The sequence below is a fragment of the Molothrus ater genome, chromosome 30 (assembly GCF_012460135.2).
Source record: "Molothrus ater isolate BHLD 08-10-18 breed brown headed cowbird chromosome 30, BPBGC_Mater_1.1, whole genome shotgun sequence".
NCBI classification, from domain to species: Eukaryota; Metazoa; Chordata; class Aves; order Passeriformes; family Icteridae; genus Molothrus; species Molothrus ater.
The window spans coordinates 2,766,565-2,785,865 of NC_050507.2; the positions used below are offsets into that span (position 1 = coordinate 2,766,565).

At 50.1% G+C, this 19,301-nt stretch overlaps 2 protein-coding genes across 2 annotated transcripts; both read right to left on the reverse strand.

Moving 5' to 3' along the window:
- Positions 1-104: 104 nt before the first annotated feature.
- Positions 105-4,333, reverse strand: LOC118697297 (keratin, type II cytoskeletal 75-like). Its single transcript, XM_036399864.1, has 9 exons — positions 3,839-4,333; positions 2,686-2,900; positions 2,117-2,177; positions 1,830-1,925; positions 1,454-1,618; positions 1,149-1,274; positions 687-907; positions 408-439; positions 105-301 (listed from the first exon to the last, which is right to left on the reverse strand). The coding sequence occupies exons 1-9, from the start codon at positions 4,331-4,333 to the stop codon at positions 105-107; spliced, it is 1,608 nt and encodes a 535-aa protein (XP_036255757.1).
- A 7,569-nt stretch (positions 4,334-11,902) lies between these two features.
- On the reverse strand, positions 11,903-17,729 carry LOC118697278 (keratin, type II cytoskeletal 6A-like). The gene is made up of 9 exons (XM_036399831.1): positions 17,160-17,729; positions 16,387-16,601; positions 14,715-14,775; positions 14,000-14,095; positions 13,587-13,751; positions 13,083-13,208; positions 12,661-12,881; positions 12,363-12,397; positions 11,903-12,192 (listed from the first exon to the last, which is right to left on the reverse strand). Exons 1-9 carry the CDS (start codon positions 17,727-17,729, stop codon positions 11,903-11,905), a joined length of 1,779 nt encoding a protein of 592 aa, XP_036255724.1.
- Between the last annotated feature and the right edge of the window lie 1,572 nt (positions 17,730-19,301).

A 19,301-nucleotide genomic window follows, 5' to 3' on the forward strand; every position in this document is an offset into this window, starting at 1 on the left:
GGACTTGGGGTGCAGGTGGCCCTGGTTGTGCTCACCCCACCACGCTCCAGTAAAGGACCAGTTTTGGTGTTTTATGGTGCGTGGCGGTGACTGGAGGGAGAATTTTAGCTCCTGTAACTTCTTCTGGTGGAGGAGCTGGAGACAAACTTCATGCTGGAGCTGCTGCCAGCTCCGAGGGTGGTGCTGCTCACCCCGGGAACGCCCCCACAGTTGAAGCTGTTCCCCAAATTGCAGATCCCCCCTCCCATGCTGAGGTTGCTCCCTCCTCCATATCCCGATCCCACTGTTGTTCTGGTGACGGCTGCAAAGAGGAGAAGGAAATGTTTCAGTATCTCCAGGCATTGGCTTCTTGGTGTAGAGACACAGGTATGTTTAAAAAAGGTAGTTCTTATATTTTAGAGACTTACAGATATTCACTGGGACCCCATCTCCAGCCAGCCTGTTCAGGGATAGAACACAAGGAAGAGGATTAAAAGTCTGTTGATACTGGGTGGGGGGGGATCAATAAGATACCTTTCCCAGAGGCCTTTGGGGTGAAAAATAAAATCACAGCATAATTCACGGATTATTGTTATTTCCTTTATCTGGGAAAATCCCCCCACTCTGTGCCCCCTGTTTAGCATTCCAGAAATGCTGAGCTTCTCCTGTGCCATTCCCAGACCCAGGGCTGGATGTTTCCCACCCACCTGCACTCCTCGCCCTCCAGCAGCTTCCTGTAGGTCGCAATCTCGATGTCCAGGGCCAGCTTGACGTTCATGAGCTCCTGGTACTCCCGGAGCTGCCGGGCCAGGTCAGCCTTGGCCTGTTGCAGAGCATCCTCCAGCTCGGCCAGTTTGGCCCTGGCGTCCTTGAGGGTCAGCTCCCCACGCTCTTCAGCATCGGCGATGGCAGCTTTCAGGTTTGCGCACTATGGAACACAAAGCTCTGCTCAAAGTCCCCACCCCAGACCCAGGTTTTTCTTTACCTCCCCTGCAATCACAAGGTTTTATCCCAGCACCATCAGCTCCACCAGTTTTAGTGACAGTTTTCTTTTTGAATGAAAAAGGGTCAAACTGAGCAGAACTGCTCAGGTTGCTCCAACCCTTTCGTTCCTCTCCCTTGCAAGTCTGGGGGTAAATTGGTTAAAAGTAGGGTTTACTGCCCTTTACCTGTTTTTTCACGCTGTCAATCTCAGATCGGAGCCTCTGGACGTGGCGGTTGAGCTCTGAGATCTCCTGCTTGGTGTTCCGGAGGTCGTCCCCATGCCTGCCAGCTGTGGCCTGCAGCTCCTCATACTGTCACAGAGAGAAACAACCAATCAAAGGAAAATTCACCATTTTTGGAGTTACCAGGAGCCTGAGAGTCCCTCCTCCAGCCCAGATCAACAGCTGGGAAGGTTTTCTTGGAAGAGCTGGTCTTTATCTGTTCTAGACAAGATATGAAGATAAGAGCATGGAAACCCCAGATCCTTCACCTTGGTCTGGTACCAGGACTCGGCCTCGGCGCGGCTCCGGTTGGCGATGTCCTCGTACTGAGCCTTGACCTCAGAGATGATGCTGTCCAGGTCCAGGTTCCGGTTGTTGTCCATGGTGAGAACCACAGAGGTGTCGGAGATCTGGGTCTGCATCTGGGATAGCTCCTGCAAAGACAACAGGGAATGAGGTAATCCCCTTGGGAGATGCCTTTTCACCCTTCCAGGTGAGCTGCAGACCTGGGAGAGGCTGTTACAGATCATTATCTGAACAGCTCAAGTGTTGGTGCAACTCAACAGAGGGGAAGGATTTAGCATCTCCCGGAGGGAGAGAAGTCTTCACTGAGGGCCGGGATGTTTTGGAGCTGGTTGTACTCACTGCTTCATAAAGTGCTCTCAGGAAATTAATTTCTTCACTCAGTGCATCTGCCCTGGCTTGGAGTTCCACCTTGTTCATGTAGGAAGCATCTACATCCTGGGGGATGAGAGATTCTTGGGTGGTTTACACCCCTATCAGTAAATCAGGAACATGCATTGTGATAACAGTCCAGGGGAGAAACCATAATAAGTGAAGGGGTTGGAATTGTAATGGGTGGATTTGTGACTGAGTGGGTGATCAGAGCTCTACAGTGAGCCATCCCACAGTGCCCTGGAATTTGCTCTCACCTTCTTCAGCGTCACAAATTCGTTCTCTGCAATGGTCCTTCTGTTGATCTCATCTTCATACCTAAAGGAGGACGGCACAGGGAGTTTTTGTTTGGGCAGGTAACAGAAAGATTTGAGTTTGCTGAAATGAATTTCCTTCAGAGAATTTTGCATACAATGCTCTTTTCCCTCAATGAGACACCAGGAGCTGAACCAGTTAAAACAAGTACATCAAAACAATTCTAACAAATCCATTATTTTTTACTTATTTCTGGCCATTAGTCATCCTCCTTCTGCTGTTTTAAGCAAATGAAATGTGCTGCTCTGAAACTTTCAGACCTACTGTGTAATTTTTCCCTCTCAGTAGGTAATTTAGTTAATAAGTCTTTGATCATGCTCCAAATTATTCCCCAAATGTTGGCGTACTCAAATCTGTTACTCCGTTACTGAGAAAATTTCTCTTTGAGAAAATATCATTGCCCAGAATTCCAGGATCCCAGACTCTCCTGGATCCCCCAGTTGGTTTAAGGATGTTGAGAGGAGAAAGGCTGCACCTGCCCAGGTGAGTAGAGCATTAGCTCAAGACTTACTTCTTCTTGAAGTCCTCGACCAGGTACTGGGTGTTGACGAGTTCTCCCTCCAGCCTCCCCTTGTCGCTCAGCAAGGAGTTCAGCTGCACCCGTAGGTTGTTGATGTAGGTCTCGAAAAGCGGCTCCAGGTTGTTCCTCACTGTTTTCATTCCCTGCTCCTGCAGCAAACTCCACTTCGTTTCCAGCACTTTGTTTTGTTGCTCAAGGAATCGAACCTGGAAGGAGAAATATCCTGAAGGGGCTTTGAAAGAACAGAGATGGGGGAGAATTTCCCTGCAAATGGGAGGGTCTCAGAACTGGCAGAGAGGGTAAAATGCTCCTTCCAGCTGGTTTTCAGAGCCAAATTCTCATCTCTTGGGAGATTTGGCTGCAGGGACCCTGTTCAGTGTTAGAAACTCTGGAACAACCCTTGATTTTCTGGCTTCTCATTAATTGTTTAAATTGAGACCAGGTACAGGGATTTTGTGTGAAAAATGTGAGCAAAATCAAATAAGGAGCAAAGCAGGGCTTGCTCTTTAATTAAAATAACATTGTTAAGGTGCTGCTTCTCCTTCCCTTCTGTAGAGCTCCCCTACCCCACTAAACGTCCAAAATATTGCAGCGTTTTCCTTGCAACCACAGAGGAGCAGCTTGACCAGAGTAGGAGCTGAGCAGATGTTCTTGTGCATCAGTGAAATGTGGTAGAGAGACAGATTTGGATGAGATTTTGATATTTTGAACTAAAAATCCAAACATTTTGGTGACAGATTTAAATGCCTTTGAGAAAATTCAAGCATTGAGAAACTGCTTCTCCCTTGTGCCAATTACTTGGTCATTTTAGGTGGGTTTCTGGAATTCATTTGATCATCTACAAAGCTGTTCCCAAAGCTCCTGAAATGCTCAGCCTAAAGTCTCCAGAAGGGTGGGATTCTCCTCTGGAGATTTCTTTCCCCACTGCCTGTGAGATGTGGGAGCAGCAAATGAGGAGGAACTCAAACACTGGATGATTAATTCATGGCAACCGCTATGGAACAGGTGCCATTCCCTGGAGCTTCTAGGGCAACTTCCAGTCTTATTTCTCACTTGTATTCCTCCTTGATCAGCTTTTCTCCTCATCAAGCAGAAAAGTGTCCCTGTCAAAAAAATCAGATATTTAGGAAAGCTCAGATCTCACCTTGTCAATGAAGGAGGCGAATTTGTTGTTGAGGGTTTTGATTTGTTCCTTCTCCTCTTTTCGGATCCTTTGGATGTTAGGGTCAATCTCCAAGTTGAGCGGTTTCAGAAGGCTCTGATTGATGGAGACTTCATGGATGCCCCCAGCTGGGAATCCAGGGCCGCCCCCAAAGGCCCCGTATCCGTAGCCAAGGTTGGCTGGAACACCAAAGCCGCCCCCGTACACACTCCCGGCGCCACCACCAAACCCTGCTGAGCCATAGAAGCTGCCACCCCTTCCAGCCACGGAGATCTTCTTGCAGCCACCAACATTGTAGAGGCTTTTGCTTCCAAAGCCCCCCCCGACCCTGGCAAAGCCACTGCCAGCATTGCAGCTGCCCAGGCGGGTGACGGAGCAGGAGCTGAAGCTGGTCCGGCACGTGTTGGGGACCATGGCCGAAGCAGCGCTGAAGCCGCTTCTCCCCCTCTGAATCCTCACGGTGGACTGGCGAGACATTGCTGGGGCTTTTTGGATTGGGGTGGATGCTGCAGCTAGAATAAAGGAGCAAAGGTGCTGGCCTGGAGCAAGGAGTAGGAGGGAAAGGAGAGAGGTGAACCTGTGCTCTGCAAGGGCTGGGGAGAGCCCTTTTATGCATGTATGAGCCTGGGATGGGTTGGATGAGGTGGATCATCTTTCTGATGAATTAGGCTTGGCATGTCCAACAGCATTCTGGAGAGTGAACTCACTATGCACACACGCCCTGCTGAAATAATACAGCCCAGGTTCTCAGCAACAGGGAATTGTTTGGGAATAACTGTCGCCGGTCTTTGTAGACAGCCAGACTCGTCCCCATTTCAAAGCTGGAAAGTGGCGATGAGTCACGCTGGGCACTGGCAGCAAAACACCGCTCAAGTGCCTGTCACTCAACACCTCTGTCATTGGAAAACTTCATCCCTCGGGATTGCTTTCGCCCCTTTTGTTCACAAGCAGGGCTTGGGAAAGTTTCTATCCTTGTGCCTTAGGAGTGGGACCGGTGCCAGTTCCACAGCCAGCCCTGTGGTCAACTGTTTTATCCTGGAGTTTTGGGATATCTTTGTGATAAGATTCTTGTGAAATTTGCCCAGAGAGGTTGTGGACTCCCCATCCCTGGAAGTGTCCAAGGTTGGGTTAGATGGTATTTGGAGCAACCTGGTCTATGGAAGGTGTCCCTGTCCATGGGACTCGATGATCTTTAAGGTCCCTTCCCATCCAAACTACCCTGTGATTCCATGGACCACGTGCAGCCACCACAGAAATCAGCAGAGCTTTGCTCTCATCCCTAAAAAGCTCAGGTCCCTCTGGAAATCCTGCTTCTCCAGGCTTATCCCACTGTCTTAAAAAATATAATTATGTGAATAAAAATGGAATATTTTGACAAGATCTTTTTGTTCCTGTCTGGATTTTGACAGCTGCCACTGAGCTCTGTCACAAACATGTGCTGCCACCTCAGGTTTGTGGGTTTGGACTTTATTTTAGCAAGATGAAAACAAACAAGCAAACAACTCAGAAATATATACATAGGAGGAAAGACTGTGGGAATGGGAACTGCCTTGACTCCACTGGCTCTGTGGAAATGGAGCGCTCCAGGGCTGTTCCCAATGCACACTTAATAAACACAATGCCATTTCCCAAGGATTTAATCAGCTCTTCCAGCACATCTGGAAGTGTGATCCTGCCTGCTGAAATCCACTGGAAAGCACAGGATTCCCTCTGCCCAGGACCACTCTAGGACATCCTGGGTCTCTCCCACCACAGGTACCAGCACAGCCCTTTGCATTTAACAGGTGGTTTGAGTAAAAAAAAAAGGGTAAAAATGTAAAAATTAATTCATTTTGATGGACAAAAAGTGCTTGTGGTGTTTTGTGTTGTTCAGGAAAATAGAATTTGTATATAATCTATTTAAACAAAAGGCTGAAATTGTAAATGGATACCCCTGAGCTGCTTCCCCTTGTGTTGGCTGCAGGCCAGAGCAGCTGCTGCTGCAGCACAGGAAGAATGGAATAATAAGAAATCAATGGAATAATAAGGAATCACCATGGTGGGGGCAATTGTGCTTCCATCTGCCCCTGCCTGGTCACATATCCAGGTGCAGGAAACTCCCAGAAATTTTTTGTGTCCCCGTTGTTTCCCAGCTGTCTGAGAGGTGATGTTTGCAATGGAGGTTTTAAATTCAATGTTATTCTTAGGCAGGGCTTGTCAGGTTGGTTATGTGTTTATTGCAAAACTGAGATTTTATTGCAAGGAAGGGCTGAATCCTGCAGGTTTTGCACAGTGAGGCCGCATCACTGTGTCTGACTCTGCAGCCCTGGGACCTGGAGGCAAGCAGATTAGAAGCAAAGTCTGTATCCAAAGGGCATTTTTGAAAGGATTATTGATCAGTCTGGGGGCTTTTCCCACCAACAGACAGATATCAGGACTTGAGGTCATGCAATTCATTCCCACATGCTGGATTCCAGTCCCAAGCAGAAAGATCTCCAACTGAAAGAGGGGAAAATTAGGTTGGTTACTGGGAAGAAATTCCTCCCTGTTAGGGTGGCGAGGCCCTGGCACAGGGTGCCTAGAGAAGCTGTGGCTGCCCCATTCCTGGAAGTGTCCAGGGCCAGGCTGGAGCAGGCTGGGACAGTGGAAGGTGTCCCTGCCCATGGCAGGAGTGGGATGGGCTCTCAAGTCCCTTCCCACCCAAACCACTCCATGACCATAAGACATTCGAAAGCAGCTGGAAGTTGCCAGCACATGGTTCCTTTGGGAATACTCTCTCAGCTCTCTCCATCTCTCCTAGCTCTGAGTACATGAAAGGAGTTTTATTCTAATTTTTCCAGTGGAGATCAGCACCAAAGGGCAGATCCTTCCTCCCCAGGGAGATACACAACGTGGGGAGTCTGGGTGTGCAAGGCAGAGCTCCCCCAGTTCTCCCAGCGGGATGTGTCAGTGCTTTCCCTTTTCCCCTCAGGCTCCCTTTGCATCTGAAACTTGTCTTTTTTTTGGCTAAGGAATCCACTGAGTGCGTTGGAGCCCATGGTTAATAACAGTAGTAATAATGCAGCTCCTCCAAGCAACTGAGAAGGACTTAATTTCTTTCCATTCCATGTTCTGCCAGGGTGGAGGTGATGTGGTCGTCACTCATCTGGAAGGAATTTCAGAGGTAATTACAAAAGGCAGAACTGGGAGCACAAGGAGCTGTAGCTACAGGTTTGGGGTATGGGCTGATGGAAAGGGGGGTCCCCACCCTGCTCTGTTGATGAAACACAGAGTTTCCAGGTAGCTCCTGGGGGTGTGTCTCCCATGCTCCTGCAGCTCCAGACATGGAATGGATTTGCTGCTCTGGTGCAGGGACCTCCTGATACAGAGGTTCCAGAGGATGGTGCTGGAGCTCGCCCACTGCTCGGGAGCTTTTCCTCCTGATCCCACCTCAGGAGCTGTGTCTGGGCAGGTGCCTCTGGGCCAGAGTCCCTCTGGTGTGAGAGAGGCTGGGCAGGCTCTGGAGCTCCCTTCCCTTCCCCTCCTCATTTCCTTCCACCAGGATGAGCAGTCGCTGCAAGCCCAGAGCAAGAGGCAGGAGAACACTGTACAAAGGCTGTAAACCTGGGAGTAAAGTCTTGGCCGAATTTGCATCTGGCACCATGCTGCTGTCAAGGTAAAAACTTCTCCTTTGAGATTAGGGAGTTCTGCCTCTGTCAGGGCAATAAATGCAACTCCAGCCCCTTTAGTGAGAAATCGGAGCCATTTTCCTGTGGTTTAGTGAGCAGGGATGTCTCCAACAGCTTTTCATCACCTCCTATCCATCCCTCCACTCCGCTGCTCCTGTTCAGAATCCATCTCAGAATCCTTCATCTGATGCAACTTCTCAGGCTGAATTTTTTTGGATGTTCCTCTCTGTGTTTTGTTTGCAAAAATAACTATATTTGTAAAACAAGAGCGTGTCAAAGTACCTTGCATTGGTTCACCTGTGCTACCTAATCTCAGTTTAATTATCAGCAAAGTCAAGGCTGTAATTTAGGTTAATTTCTTAAATTAAAGCCTTTGGGTTAAACTTGGGCTTCCAAGCTAAATTCAAACCCGACTCATTTCAGGCGTAATTTACTATTTCATCCCATGTTAATGAAGACCAGCAAGACTGAGGTTTTTCCACAGGAGACCACTGAACGCACAGCATCCCTGTGCTGTGGGGCCAGGCCCTCTGAGACCTCCTGGGTGGGAGGTGAGTGTCCATGAATCCCATTTCCCGAAGGGATGAATTAGGACGAGCTCCTCAGAAGTTTTCCCATAGGTGTTTCCCTGTGCTGGGTCCTTTGAGCCTGTTCCCAGCAGTATCTGGAGGCCAGTCAGCTCCAACTCCTGGGTGACTTTGAAGTGTAGGTGTGACCCGCTTTCCCCAGATAATTGTTTTCTGTGCCAGCACGGAGACTCTGGGTGTACTCCAGGCTTTGCAGAGAACTTCAGCTCCATCACTGCTGCCTGGCACACGCCTGGGAGGGCTTGTCCTCCCTGGGTCTGCTGCATCTTGAAGGACCTTCAGACTTTTGGAGGGGTCTGGTGCCTCCTTTATCCTGTTCTGGTGCCTGGCTAGTGGCCCCTGAAGGAACCTGGATCCTCCACATCTCCTTGTAATGCCTTTGGAGAGTCCCCTGCCCTGGGCTGGGCTCCTGGGGCTGTGACCCCACATGAAAACATGAACTCCACAGGCTGATGGTGGTCACAGGGTATTTGTCCTATCCCATCCTTTCTCCTGGCCCTGGGGCACATCTTTTCTCTCAGTAAAGAACACAGAGCCCTGGAAATGGTGTTGCTGGGGAGTCCCACAGTTTTGGCAAGCTCTGTGCACATTCCACGTCCCTCAGCTCCATCCTGCTCCTGGCTTGGTTTTCCTTCTGAAGATCCACAGTGCTGGTGTGGAGTTTAATTTCTCCCTGTTAAAACCAACCTGGATCAGCACAAGGAGCTGTGAAGACAAACAAGGATTGTCCATGTGTCCTGTAAAGTGGATCCAGTCACAGGGCAGCGATTCCAGGGGGCCTCATGTTTATTTACCATTCAATGTCCCAAGGGATTGGTTCCATTCCTGACCTCCAACTGCTTTGGGCAGTGGGATATTGCTCCAACTGAGCAGATGGCAGCTGGGAATATTGTTCCACTCTGGATTTGCTGCACCCTGTGTTGCCTTCCCTGCAGGCATTTTGTGTCTTGTTTCATTTACAGCCTGTGCAAATAAACAATTTGCAAATTAAAATAATTTTCTTTGATGGAAATTCTGCTTTTGAGTCAAAAAAAGCTGCAAAGTTTCATTTTGGAATTGTTAAGGGGAGTTGGTTCAGTGTTTTGGGACAGGATCATTCCCATAGGAAACACTGAAATTAAATGCTGGGTTTCAGAAAATATTTCACCTGGTGTTTTGGTGGCAGTTAAAATCACGTGTCACATTTGAATTGTGTGTGTCAAATTTTTCAGGTCTCTGCAAATCAGGAGGATGGAAGTTGAATACAGCTTTTTGCATCTGCTCTGCGAATTCACAAGGAAGATGTGCCAGGATGGGCTCTTAGAACACGTCACTGGAAACAGAAAACACACAGAGCTGCTCAGGGCTTTTTTGGCTGCATCCTCACCCTCAGCGTGCAGGAGACAGACCCAGCACTGGCTCATGGAGGCTCAGGAGCTGTCTGGTGCCATGGGGATGAGTAAGGATTTGGCAAAGATGTTTCATGGAGGGTTCGTTGGTGGTGGACTCATGTGTTGACATGGCCAATGGTCCAACGTGTTGTGCAACTTGGGTTAAAAAACAGAAACCATCAGATTTGACATTTTCAATAATAAAACCCAACAAATTGGGCTGCTCTGCCTCCAACTACCACCTCAGCTCTGGGAGCTTGTCCCCATTCCCTCAAATCAGTCTAAGGAACAAGGCCAGATGCTTGAAAAGTGGGTAAAACGCTTCAGTTCATGGAGCCCAACCATTCACCCACCACAGAACCTCCTCTTGTGCAAATGGGCTATCCCAGCTTTCCCAAGACATCGTTCCATGGCCCTTCCCAGCTGCTGGAGTGGAGCCTCGGGATGTTCATCCCACCATAGGACCACTGGGCGGGACCATCCCTTTCCCTGCTCTGGGTCCCCACCTGCTGGAGATGCTCGGCGGGCTTGGCCAGGACTCTCACACCTGCACCAGGTGATGGATGAGGGGGTCCCATTGGCGTGAGACCTTGGAGGCTTTTCCCTGGAAAGCTGCTCTGGAATGTTGCATGAGGAGCTTTTTCTGACAGACCTGGATTACGGCCCCTCTCCTCTCCACCCCTGGCTGGAGGTTGCAGGGATTGAGGGATGGGTTAATGGGCACTGACCATCTCCTTTTGGGACCAGCATTCCCAAAGGGCTGTGGGTCCTTCCTCATCTGCCCTCCTTCTGCCCTGGCTCTTACCTTGACCAAGGTTCTTGTTTGGCCATGGGGGCTGGATTCCCACCTTGCCTGGTGCTGCCCCATTCCTGCCGGGATCCACACCAGGTACTGGTGGGAAGTGGGATCAGGATATTACCATGGAGCCACAGGAGGGAGCCTGGGGCTGGTATGAGATCCCAGCTGAAACCCCCAAACCAGGCAGGTCATGGAAACCTCCCGGGAAGCTGGGTGGGAATTGGGAGACTGAAGTGCAGTGGGCACCTTGGCAGACCTTGGGTTCACTCCAAATGAACCTGAGGCCCTGAAACTGCCCTTGCAGAGGAGCAGCCAGGATGTTTCATGGGATATTTGCACATCCCAGAGAAACCTCAGTGTGCAAACAGTGTGTGTGTGTGTGTGTGTGTGTGTGTGTGTGTGCAGATTTTGGGTGCCTTGCCCTGTGCCTGCCCCTGCAGCTGCTCTTCCCAACTAGGGCAATGCCCACCTGCTCCAAGCCCTTCCTGCTGTGTGCAAGCCTCTCTGTGTCCTTGCCATAGTGCTGATGCCAGAGGTGGGCTCCTCTGATGTACAATTTACTCCTGCTTCTACAAACTAATGGCTGAGCCATGCCCTGCATGAGCCAGCCCATGAATTCCAAATAAACCCTTGGGAATCACCTTCCTTTTCCCCACTTCCCTGTACTTCCTCCTCCTGCAGTGACAGGCAGAAAGGGAAACTTTGCAGGTAACCACCGCAGTGAGCTTCATCCAGCTTTTGGCTCTGTTCTGAGACAGCTTTTCCTTCCTGTGCCTCTGTTCTCCATCCATGGAATCATGGAATAGTTTGGGTTGGAAGGGACCTTAAAGTCCATCCAGTTCCACCCACATGCCATGGGCAGGGGCACCTTCCATAGACCAGGTTGCTCATCTCACCCTCCTTTCTATTTGCCCAACTTGTCCTAGAGCCCAAGTCCTAAAACTGAGTTTTGTTTCCTCAAGGAGCCAATCCTGTCTCAGGAGCTGCCCTCAGGGTGTCCCCAGTACAACACTCACAGCAGGAGGAGGGAAGAACAGCCAAAACCCAGCAGAGTTTAAAAATGACAAATGCTCTTTTATTGGACCTTACAGTAGGTTAGGCAGAGAAGTGAGGAGGTTGCAGCCACAAGGACGAGTAGTTAGAAATCTTATACACACAAAGCAAAAACCTTTCCCACAAGTGCCGGAGAAAACAGAAGGGGCTGGAAGAAACCTTGAATTGCAGACAAAACCTTGGAGGTTGTAACATGTTTTAGGGGGCAGAGGCTTTTAGAGCCTTTTGGAGATGTTTTCACTGCTGAGGACCTGGGACTGTGGTTCCAAAAGGCTGTGATTCACCCTTGGAATGGGATGAACGAAATGGTTGTCCCTGTTCCATAGCACTTCCATTTCCCTTTGAACGCCTGACTTTGAGGAGAGACCAAGGGCTTGCTGACAGAGGGGCACCACGGGGTCCATGCCAGCCAGTGACCTGTTACAACCTGTGCTTCAGCCAAAGGTGCTCCAGATTCTCACAGAGGGGTCCTGGTCCCCCTGCTGCCCCAGAGGTGAAGGACGGAGGAAGGAGAGGCTCTAGCGCAGCTATTTACACCATGATCTGCAGGGCAGGAGGCCGGAATTGCGACAGCCGTGTGCTTGCCAGCCTTATCTGATGGTCTTTTTGCTGGTGGTGGTCTTGGAAACGATCCTGACACTGCCTCCCGTGTTGGAGCTGACGCCACGGCTGCTCCCAGAGCTGAAGGAGCTGCCTCCGCCATAGCTGAGCCCCCCGCCGAAGCCTCCGCTGCCTCCGAAGCCGCCGCTGCCGCCTCCAAAGCCGCTGCTGCTCATGGTGTAGCTGCTGCTGCCACCGCCGCTGCCCATGCCGAGCCCCCCGCCCAGGCCCAGGCAGCTCCCGCCGCCGTAGCCCATCCCGCTGGAGCTGCTGACCACAGCTGGAAGGAAGCAGGAACAGCCATGTGAGGGAACAGCTGGGCTCCCGAGGTGGGGAGATCTGCAGTGTCACCCCCTTGGGGAGCGGTGGGTGGGAAGACGTGGAAGGGACACAGATACAAAGAGGTGGAAGGAGGGGGATAGGAAGAGGTGGAAGGGAGGTGATACTCACAGACACTGACAGCTCCGACTCCTTCTCCAGCAAGCCTGTTGGGAAAGGGGAAAGTGAGCAATAATGCCAAAACCTCGTCCATGGGACCATCTAATTAGGAGTGTTACAGGTGAAAGGTGACAGGGCTCATTTTTATCATTATCAGGCACCAATAGCTGGAGAAACAAAACTTTGCCTACCAAGTTCACAATTTCAACCATCTGTCTGTCTGCCCTGGTGCTCCAGCCCCTTGGGAAGAGCTGTTTGACGCCAAGGAGATGGTCCCTGGTCAGCACACAGGAGGTCCACATGTCCTCACCTGCTCTCCTCGCCCTCCAGCAGCTTCCTGTAGGTTGCAATCTCGATGTCCAGGGCCAGCTTGACGTTCATGAGCTCCTGGTACTCCCGGAGCTGCCGGGCCAGGTCAGCCTTGGCTTTCTGCAGGGCATCCTCCAGCTCAGTCAGCTTGGCCTTGGCGTCCTTGAGGGCCATCTCCCCACGCTCCTCAGCCTCAGCAATGGCTGCTTGGAGGTTGGCACACTGGGAGCGGGGAGAACAGGCAGTTGTTTCATTTGGGCTCCCCAAACCACTCTCTCTGTTGCTGGGGGGTTGTGGGCAGTGGCTGGTGGCTCCCAGGATGGCACTGAGGGCTCCTGATGGGATCTGGCTCTTCCTGCTGAGCCTGGCCACCATCACCTCCCACCCACCTCCTCCTGCTCTGCAGGACCATCACTCTCCCACCTGTTTCTTCACGCTGTCGATCTCGTTCCGCAGCCTCTGGACCATCCGGTTGATCTCTGAAATCTCAATCTTGGTGTTCCTCAGGTCATCCCCGTGTCTCCCAGCAGAGACCTGGAGCTCCTCGTACTGGAGCAGGGAAAGGAAGAGAGCACTGGTGAGCACTCAGAGATCAAGGAAGGGTGAGGGGACTTCAGGGGACAAAGTGCAGGTCTGGATGAGGATTAAGGGGACGAGATTCCTCTGAAATCTGCCCATGGAATAATGGCACTCGCTCTTAACTCTCAATATCTGCTCGGAAGGCAGTGCCTCATGGCATTGGGGACCTAGGTGTTGTCACCTACAAGAACTTGGAAGGGGAAGTGTTTAAGGCCAGTTCTGCCAGTGACTCTGTGAGCCCAAAGTCAAAACTTTTGAACATCTTGTCCCTGTCTCCCCTCAGCTGATGGGAAATAATTTCTGATAATTTCTGACCACAGAAATCAGTCTGTCACGCCGGTGACCCACCTTGTTCTGGTACCAAGCCTCGGCCTCGGCGCGGCTGCGGTTGGCGATGTCCTCGTATTGCGCCTTGACCTCGGCGATGATGCTGTTGAGGTCCAGGTTCCGGTTGTTGTCCATGGACAGAACCACGGAGGTGTCGGACACTTGCTGCTGCATCTGGGACAACTCCTGCAGGAGATGCAAAAAATTAATTTAATGGTCTGGTGTCCATGGTGGAAACCGGAGATGAGGTGATTTGGGAGTCCTCCCCGCTAAGATGTTTTCTTGCATTTCCTTTGCTCTGTCTCCATTTTGTAACTTATTTCTGCATTATCATTTCCAAAAGGCTGGGACCACCTTCTCCTCTAGTCCCCTAGAGCCCTGGGTGTGGGACCCACAGGGCAGGAGCTGGGGGATCCTCTCCAGGAGCCACTCACCGCCTCATACAAAGCTCTCAGGAAGTTGATTTCCTCTGCCAGCGCATCCGCCTTGCCCTGGAGCTCAACCTTGTTCATGTAGGCACCATCCACGTCCTAAAGAGAAGATACCAATGGTTTCTGATGAAACCAGAACACAAAGGGGCTTCAGGACACCAGTGGGACTGTGTCTGCTTCCAGGTCTATTATTCATGGAATCGTGGAATCATGGAATGATTTGGGTTGGAAGGGACCTGAAAGCTCATCCAATTCCCACCCCTGCCATGGGCAGAGACACCTTCCACAGACCATCCTGCTTTGGACTCTTCCAAGCATGGGGCAGCCACAGCTTCCCTGGGCAACCTGTGCCACTGCCAGCAGTTCCTTAGGCTCATTTTTATGTCCCTGTGATCAAGGTATTTTTTAAATGTAATGTTGGACATTGACTGTGAGCCAGAACCAGGTTCTTGGGCAGAAGGCAAAGCTCTGACTCACAAGGATGTGACCAGAGACTGAGTTGAGCTGAGCCACAAGAGACCAGAAAACAGGGCAGCTCTGTTGGCACACAGAAGGTTGTGCCCATTCCTGGCCTCGGGAGGACCCAACCCAGGATGTGCTGATCTCCCAGCTTGACCCAGCCATGATGGTGCAGGACCCCAACTCCCACCAAGTCTTGCTTGAACTCTGCAAGGTGGGTTAATTCCCTTTTCTGGCCCGTAATTCCCAACCCAGTCACCTTCTTGAGGACCACGAACTCGTTCTCAGCACCTGTGCGCCGGTTGATCTCATCTTCATATCTGCCGGGATAAAAGAGTGAGGTGGGTTGGTTGGAATGAAGAGGTGGGAGCACCCCATTCCCAAATCATCAGTTGTGGCTCATGGATGTATTCCCTACTCCCACATGTTTATCCAGAGCAGACGCAGAGCAAATATTACTGTCTTTGAACTGTGGGACTCCATGGTGTGAGTAGTCTCAGTTAAATTAATATATTTTAATCACTGCCCATAAAGTCAAGCTCATACATAAATGTGCAGATTCAGAGCCCGTTTTGGCAGGAAGCAGGAGCAGCCATTCCCGGTGACCTTCGCTCCGAGCAAAGTTATGCAAAAGACTTTCAACAAAGCTGCACTGCAATGCCTACAAATGTATAATAAAGCAATCATTTGGTATTTGATATTATAATAATGCTAATGGCTCTGAGGAACCCACTGCAGCATTTAATTAAAACAAAAAACTCCATGGTTGTGCAAGAGGGGATCATTACAGCTCTGACAGTGGTTCTGTGGAACTTTCTATGGCTCTGAGCAACATTCTCTCATCAGATAATCAGGGCAGGGCTTGGCTAGAAAGTAGACAAAACATGCAGGCTGTTGAGGCAAAACCTGGCTTTCAAAGGCAGATTTGTGCCAGTCCTCTCACCAATATTGGCAGAGTTTCCCTGCAGCCGGATCTGTTAGTGGACAAGGGAAGAGGTGGGAATAAGCCAGTGGACGGGGAAAAACTCTAGACTTAAACTGTGTTCTCTTTTCCAAGAGGTAGCTCTGAAATCCAGACTGTAGAATTGATTATTTGGGGCCTAACCAGTATTTCCAAAAATCCTACAACACATTTCAAGACCTCAAAAGCACCCAAAACCACACTAGCAGCTCTGCCAGTCCCTCCTGTTGGATCTAAGTGTTGTCTTCCCAGCTCCCCTCCCAAAAAATCTGTCTCTTCCCATGCTTAACTACCTAATATTAACATATTCCAGCCCTGCAGGATGATTCTCAAATTTGCAGGCAGGACTGGTTGAAGAAGGGACATATTGTTCTCAGCCAAATAAAAGTCAATGGCCTTACCTAAAAATCCCCCCCAAAAAATCCCTTCCAGGCAGCAGGTGCTGACTGGTGTGTCCTGAGAATGATCCATCCCCCCTGCACTGGATCCCAGCAGGGGGTTAATGCTCTCCCCAGGGAAATTTTTGGCAAAGGGCTGATCATCTTCCAGGTGATGGGAGCTGAGTGAGCCTGAGCACTCCCAGATCACCTGGGACCTCTAGAAAAGCTGGAATTTCCTTCACAGAATGGGAAATGGGGGATTTTGGAGCTGGAAGTTTATTGGCTACATTTCATTCTGGTTTTGTCTGTCTATTATCCTCACAATTTACTAATTTTTCTGTCTCCTGGTATATTATGTCAGGAGACTTCAGGGATCAGACTGCGACCTCTGTTGTGCTGGAGCACCATTCCCCAGGAATTCACTGACCTTGCCTGTGATAAATGTAAAGTAGCACGGGGTAATTCTGGGAACACGTTTTATGCTGGGAAGAGGAACCTGGATCAAACACCAAGTGTGCACTCGCAGGAATGAGCACCGGCCCAGATTTTCCTGGCTGGGATGACTCACTCTGCAGAGCGGGATCCCTTACTTGTTCTTGAAGTCTTCCACCATGTCCTGCATGCTCCGGAGCTCGGAGTCCAGCCGGCCCCTCTCTCCCACCAGGCTGTCAAGCTGCCGCCGGAGGTTGTTGATGTAGGCTTCGAAAATGGGCTCCAGGGACTTCCTGGTGACAGTGTGACCCTGCTCTTGGAGGAGGGTCCACTTGGTCTCCAGCACCTTGTTCTGCTGCTCCAAAAAGCGCACCTGGGGAGAAACAAAACCAGGGACATGTGTGGAAAAACCTCACAATGGCCAGGAAAAGGTGGGATCACCAACAGAAAAGGTCCAGAGATGTTGGGACAAACAGAAGGGAATTATTAGGAGTGTTCCAGTTTAGGGCTTCTACTTCTTAAAAGTATTAGAAGCTTCTGGAGGTGTTTAGCAAGACTTTTTCAGGAGTTTTAATCAGGCCAAACACCTGTACTTGCAAGTTTAATGTTTCTCCCCCCAGTAGATGTTCAGCCCACCTTACTGGTTTTAACTGGTTGTATCCCATTGTAGAGGAGAAGAGCCATCCACCCCAGAATTGTTTTTACAGGGAAGAGAGAGAATTACTTTGTCAATAATATAAAGATGCTGAAAAACTCATCCTTGCTAAGAGGAAACATAAAACAGTTCTTAGTTTTCAGCCAAGCCCACGTTGTTTGTCGACTGGGATCAGTTCAGGCAAGTCCCTAAATCCAAATGAAGTTTCTTCCTGAAGGTTTTATCCCGAGGCAACTGATAGCATGCATGGCTTGATGGTTCAGACCAAACTCTCACCTTGTCAATGAAGGAGGCAAATTTGTTGTTGAGGGTCTTGATCTGCTCCCTCTCCTGTGTTCGCACCTTCTGGATTTCCGGATCGATATCCAGCTTGAGGGGTGCCAGGAGGCTCTGGTTGACAGTCACTTCATGGATGCCACCAGGCGGGCAAACAGGGAACCCGGGGCCACCTCGGCCACCAAATCCGGGCCCTCCCAGCCCAAATCCACTTCCCAGCCCATAGCCACCACCACCACCGGCTCCTCCTAAGCCAAAGCCAGCGCCTGCTCCGCCACCATAGCCAAGACCGAAGCCGTATCCGCCCCCGGCTCCGCTCCGTAGACCTCCACCGACCGAGCTGTAGGAAATTCTTTTGCTTCCACCCAAGTTATAGAGACTTCTGCTGCCAAAGCCACCGCCAGCTCCAAAGCCTCCTCCACCTCCAGCTCTTCCTCCTCCAACTCTGGAGACAGACACAGAGCTAAAACTGCTTCTGGTCCCACCACCGCCACCTCCTACAATAGCAGAGCCTGAGCTAAAGCCCCTCATGCCCCCTCCAGTAGATGATCTGAAAGAGATACGGCTCATGGCTGGTTCAGTTGGGAAGACAAAGAGTAGGAGAGAGGAAAACAAAAAAAGGCTGCGCAGCAGGAAAAGAGCAGAGGGCAATGGAGACAGAAACCCCTGTAATGGGAGAGCTTGGGAGCCTCCTCTTTTATCTGCTTGGAAAACTTGGCACGGGAATTCAGAACTTGACGTGCCTTGCAGCAACTTGCCTTGTCAAACACACCTCGGCTACGGCGAGGCGCTGAAAAATGCATTGTTTGCAGGCAGGAAAGTAACGGCGAGAGGAGCTCCCCCCTCCACCAAAGCCGCCGCTCTGAGTCATGGAATTAGCATTGAATGGGACGAGGTCTGCACTCAGGGCAGGATGCAACATGATTCCCGAGACCCTGGGAGCCGCTTTCCCTCAGGCGAGACAAGGACTCGCTCGCTTGAGCAAAGCGAAGATTTTGCAAGTTGCATTTTCAGGTTTAACACGTTGCATAGGCAAGAAAAGTAGGGGCTTTTCCAAGATTTCCAGCTCTGCAACTGGCCATGCGTGTCCTGTTGTCGGCTTGGGAAAGTTGGGTCTGAAGGTGGTTTTAATGATCACTGCTGACATTGTTTTTTTAACATTCAAGTTTGATTTTTTTTTTTCTGGATCTAAATGGTCATAGGGTTGAGGAGATGAGCTGAATGGAAGTTGTGTCATGGCAGTATTTCCTGGGATCTTACCTAAAATCATCTCCCCTCATTCCAGGGGAGAACTGAGGAATTAGTTAACATGATTTTGAAATACAGCTTGTAATTGCTTTTTCCAAAATCATGTCAAAATAGATTAAATAGTACTTTACTTAATAGGAAATAGATTAAATAATACTTTCCTTAGACTTAAAAAACACTACTAAAAATCTGCTCGAAATTATTGTGGTTCTATAGTACCTCCTTGTAAGGCTGAGGGTTCAAAAGCTCCATCTGAAGTGATATTTTTATAGCTTTTTCTGCCTCCCTCCACCCCCCCCCTTATATTTATCCAACAGTTTCCACGTCATTGCTGGCTCTAAAAGATGTTCTGTGGAGGGGAATTCACCCACTTTCCTCCCCAGCCCCTCCTTCACTCCGCTGAGATCACACAGTTGGAAAAACTTTCTAAAATAGCTTTTGCCTCTTGATGTTGCTTCTGGGTGAACCCTTGTGCAGGAGTTTCAACCCCCACAAATGAGTCTGGGTTGTGTAAAGGCTTGAGAGCCAGGGATCCTTCTCTTGTGTCTATGAAGAGCTTGACATGAGATACAGGAGAGGAAATCCCCTCATTCCCACTCAAAATGGGAAAATACTTTCGTGAACTGATTCTGCCCACTGGCCAAGGCTGCCCACCTTGGCCAGGTGAAGTAATAGTGAAAGACAGAGAGATGAGACCCTGAGCAGCTCAAACAAAAAAATTTCCCAAATTCATCTACATGAGCAAAAAGTGCAGGAGCTCAATCCAAAAGGAGGAGTTTAAGCGGATCGGCTGCATCTCAGAGCTTGTTTGTGTTGATGTGTTTCCAACCGCTGCTTTTTTTTCTGTCTGGGAACTTGAAAGAGCCTGAGCAGGAGGGGTTTGGTTGGGTTGGG

Excerpts from the sequence above, each read along its gene's own strand:
- LOC118697297 (XM_036399864.1), bottom strand. The coding sequence starts at position 4,333 with ATGTCTCGCCAGTCCACCGTGAGGATTCAGAGGGGGAGAAGCGGCTTC. Across the intron at positions 1,275-1,453 it reads AGTCCTGGTACCAGACCAAG|TATGAGGAGCTGCAGGCCAC; the intron begins GTGAAGGATCTG and ends TCTCTGTGACAG. Across the intron at positions 302-407 it reads TGGGGTCCCAGTGAATATCT|CCGTCACCAGAACAACAGTG; the intron begins GTAAGTCTCTAA and ends TCCTCTTTGCAG.
- LOC118697278 (XM_036399831.1), bottom strand. The coding sequence starts at position 17,729 with ATGAGCCGTATCTCTTTCAGATCATCTACTGGAGGGGGCATGAGGGGC. Across the intron at positions 14,776-16,386 it reads GTGGAAGACTTCAAGAACAA|ATATGAAGATGAGATCAACC; the intron begins GTAAGGGATCCC and ends TTATCCCGGCAG. Across the intron at positions 13,752-13,999 it reads TGAGAGCTTTGTATGAGGCG|GAGTTGTCCCAGATGCAGCA; the intron begins GTGAGTGGCTCC and ends CATCTCCTGCAG.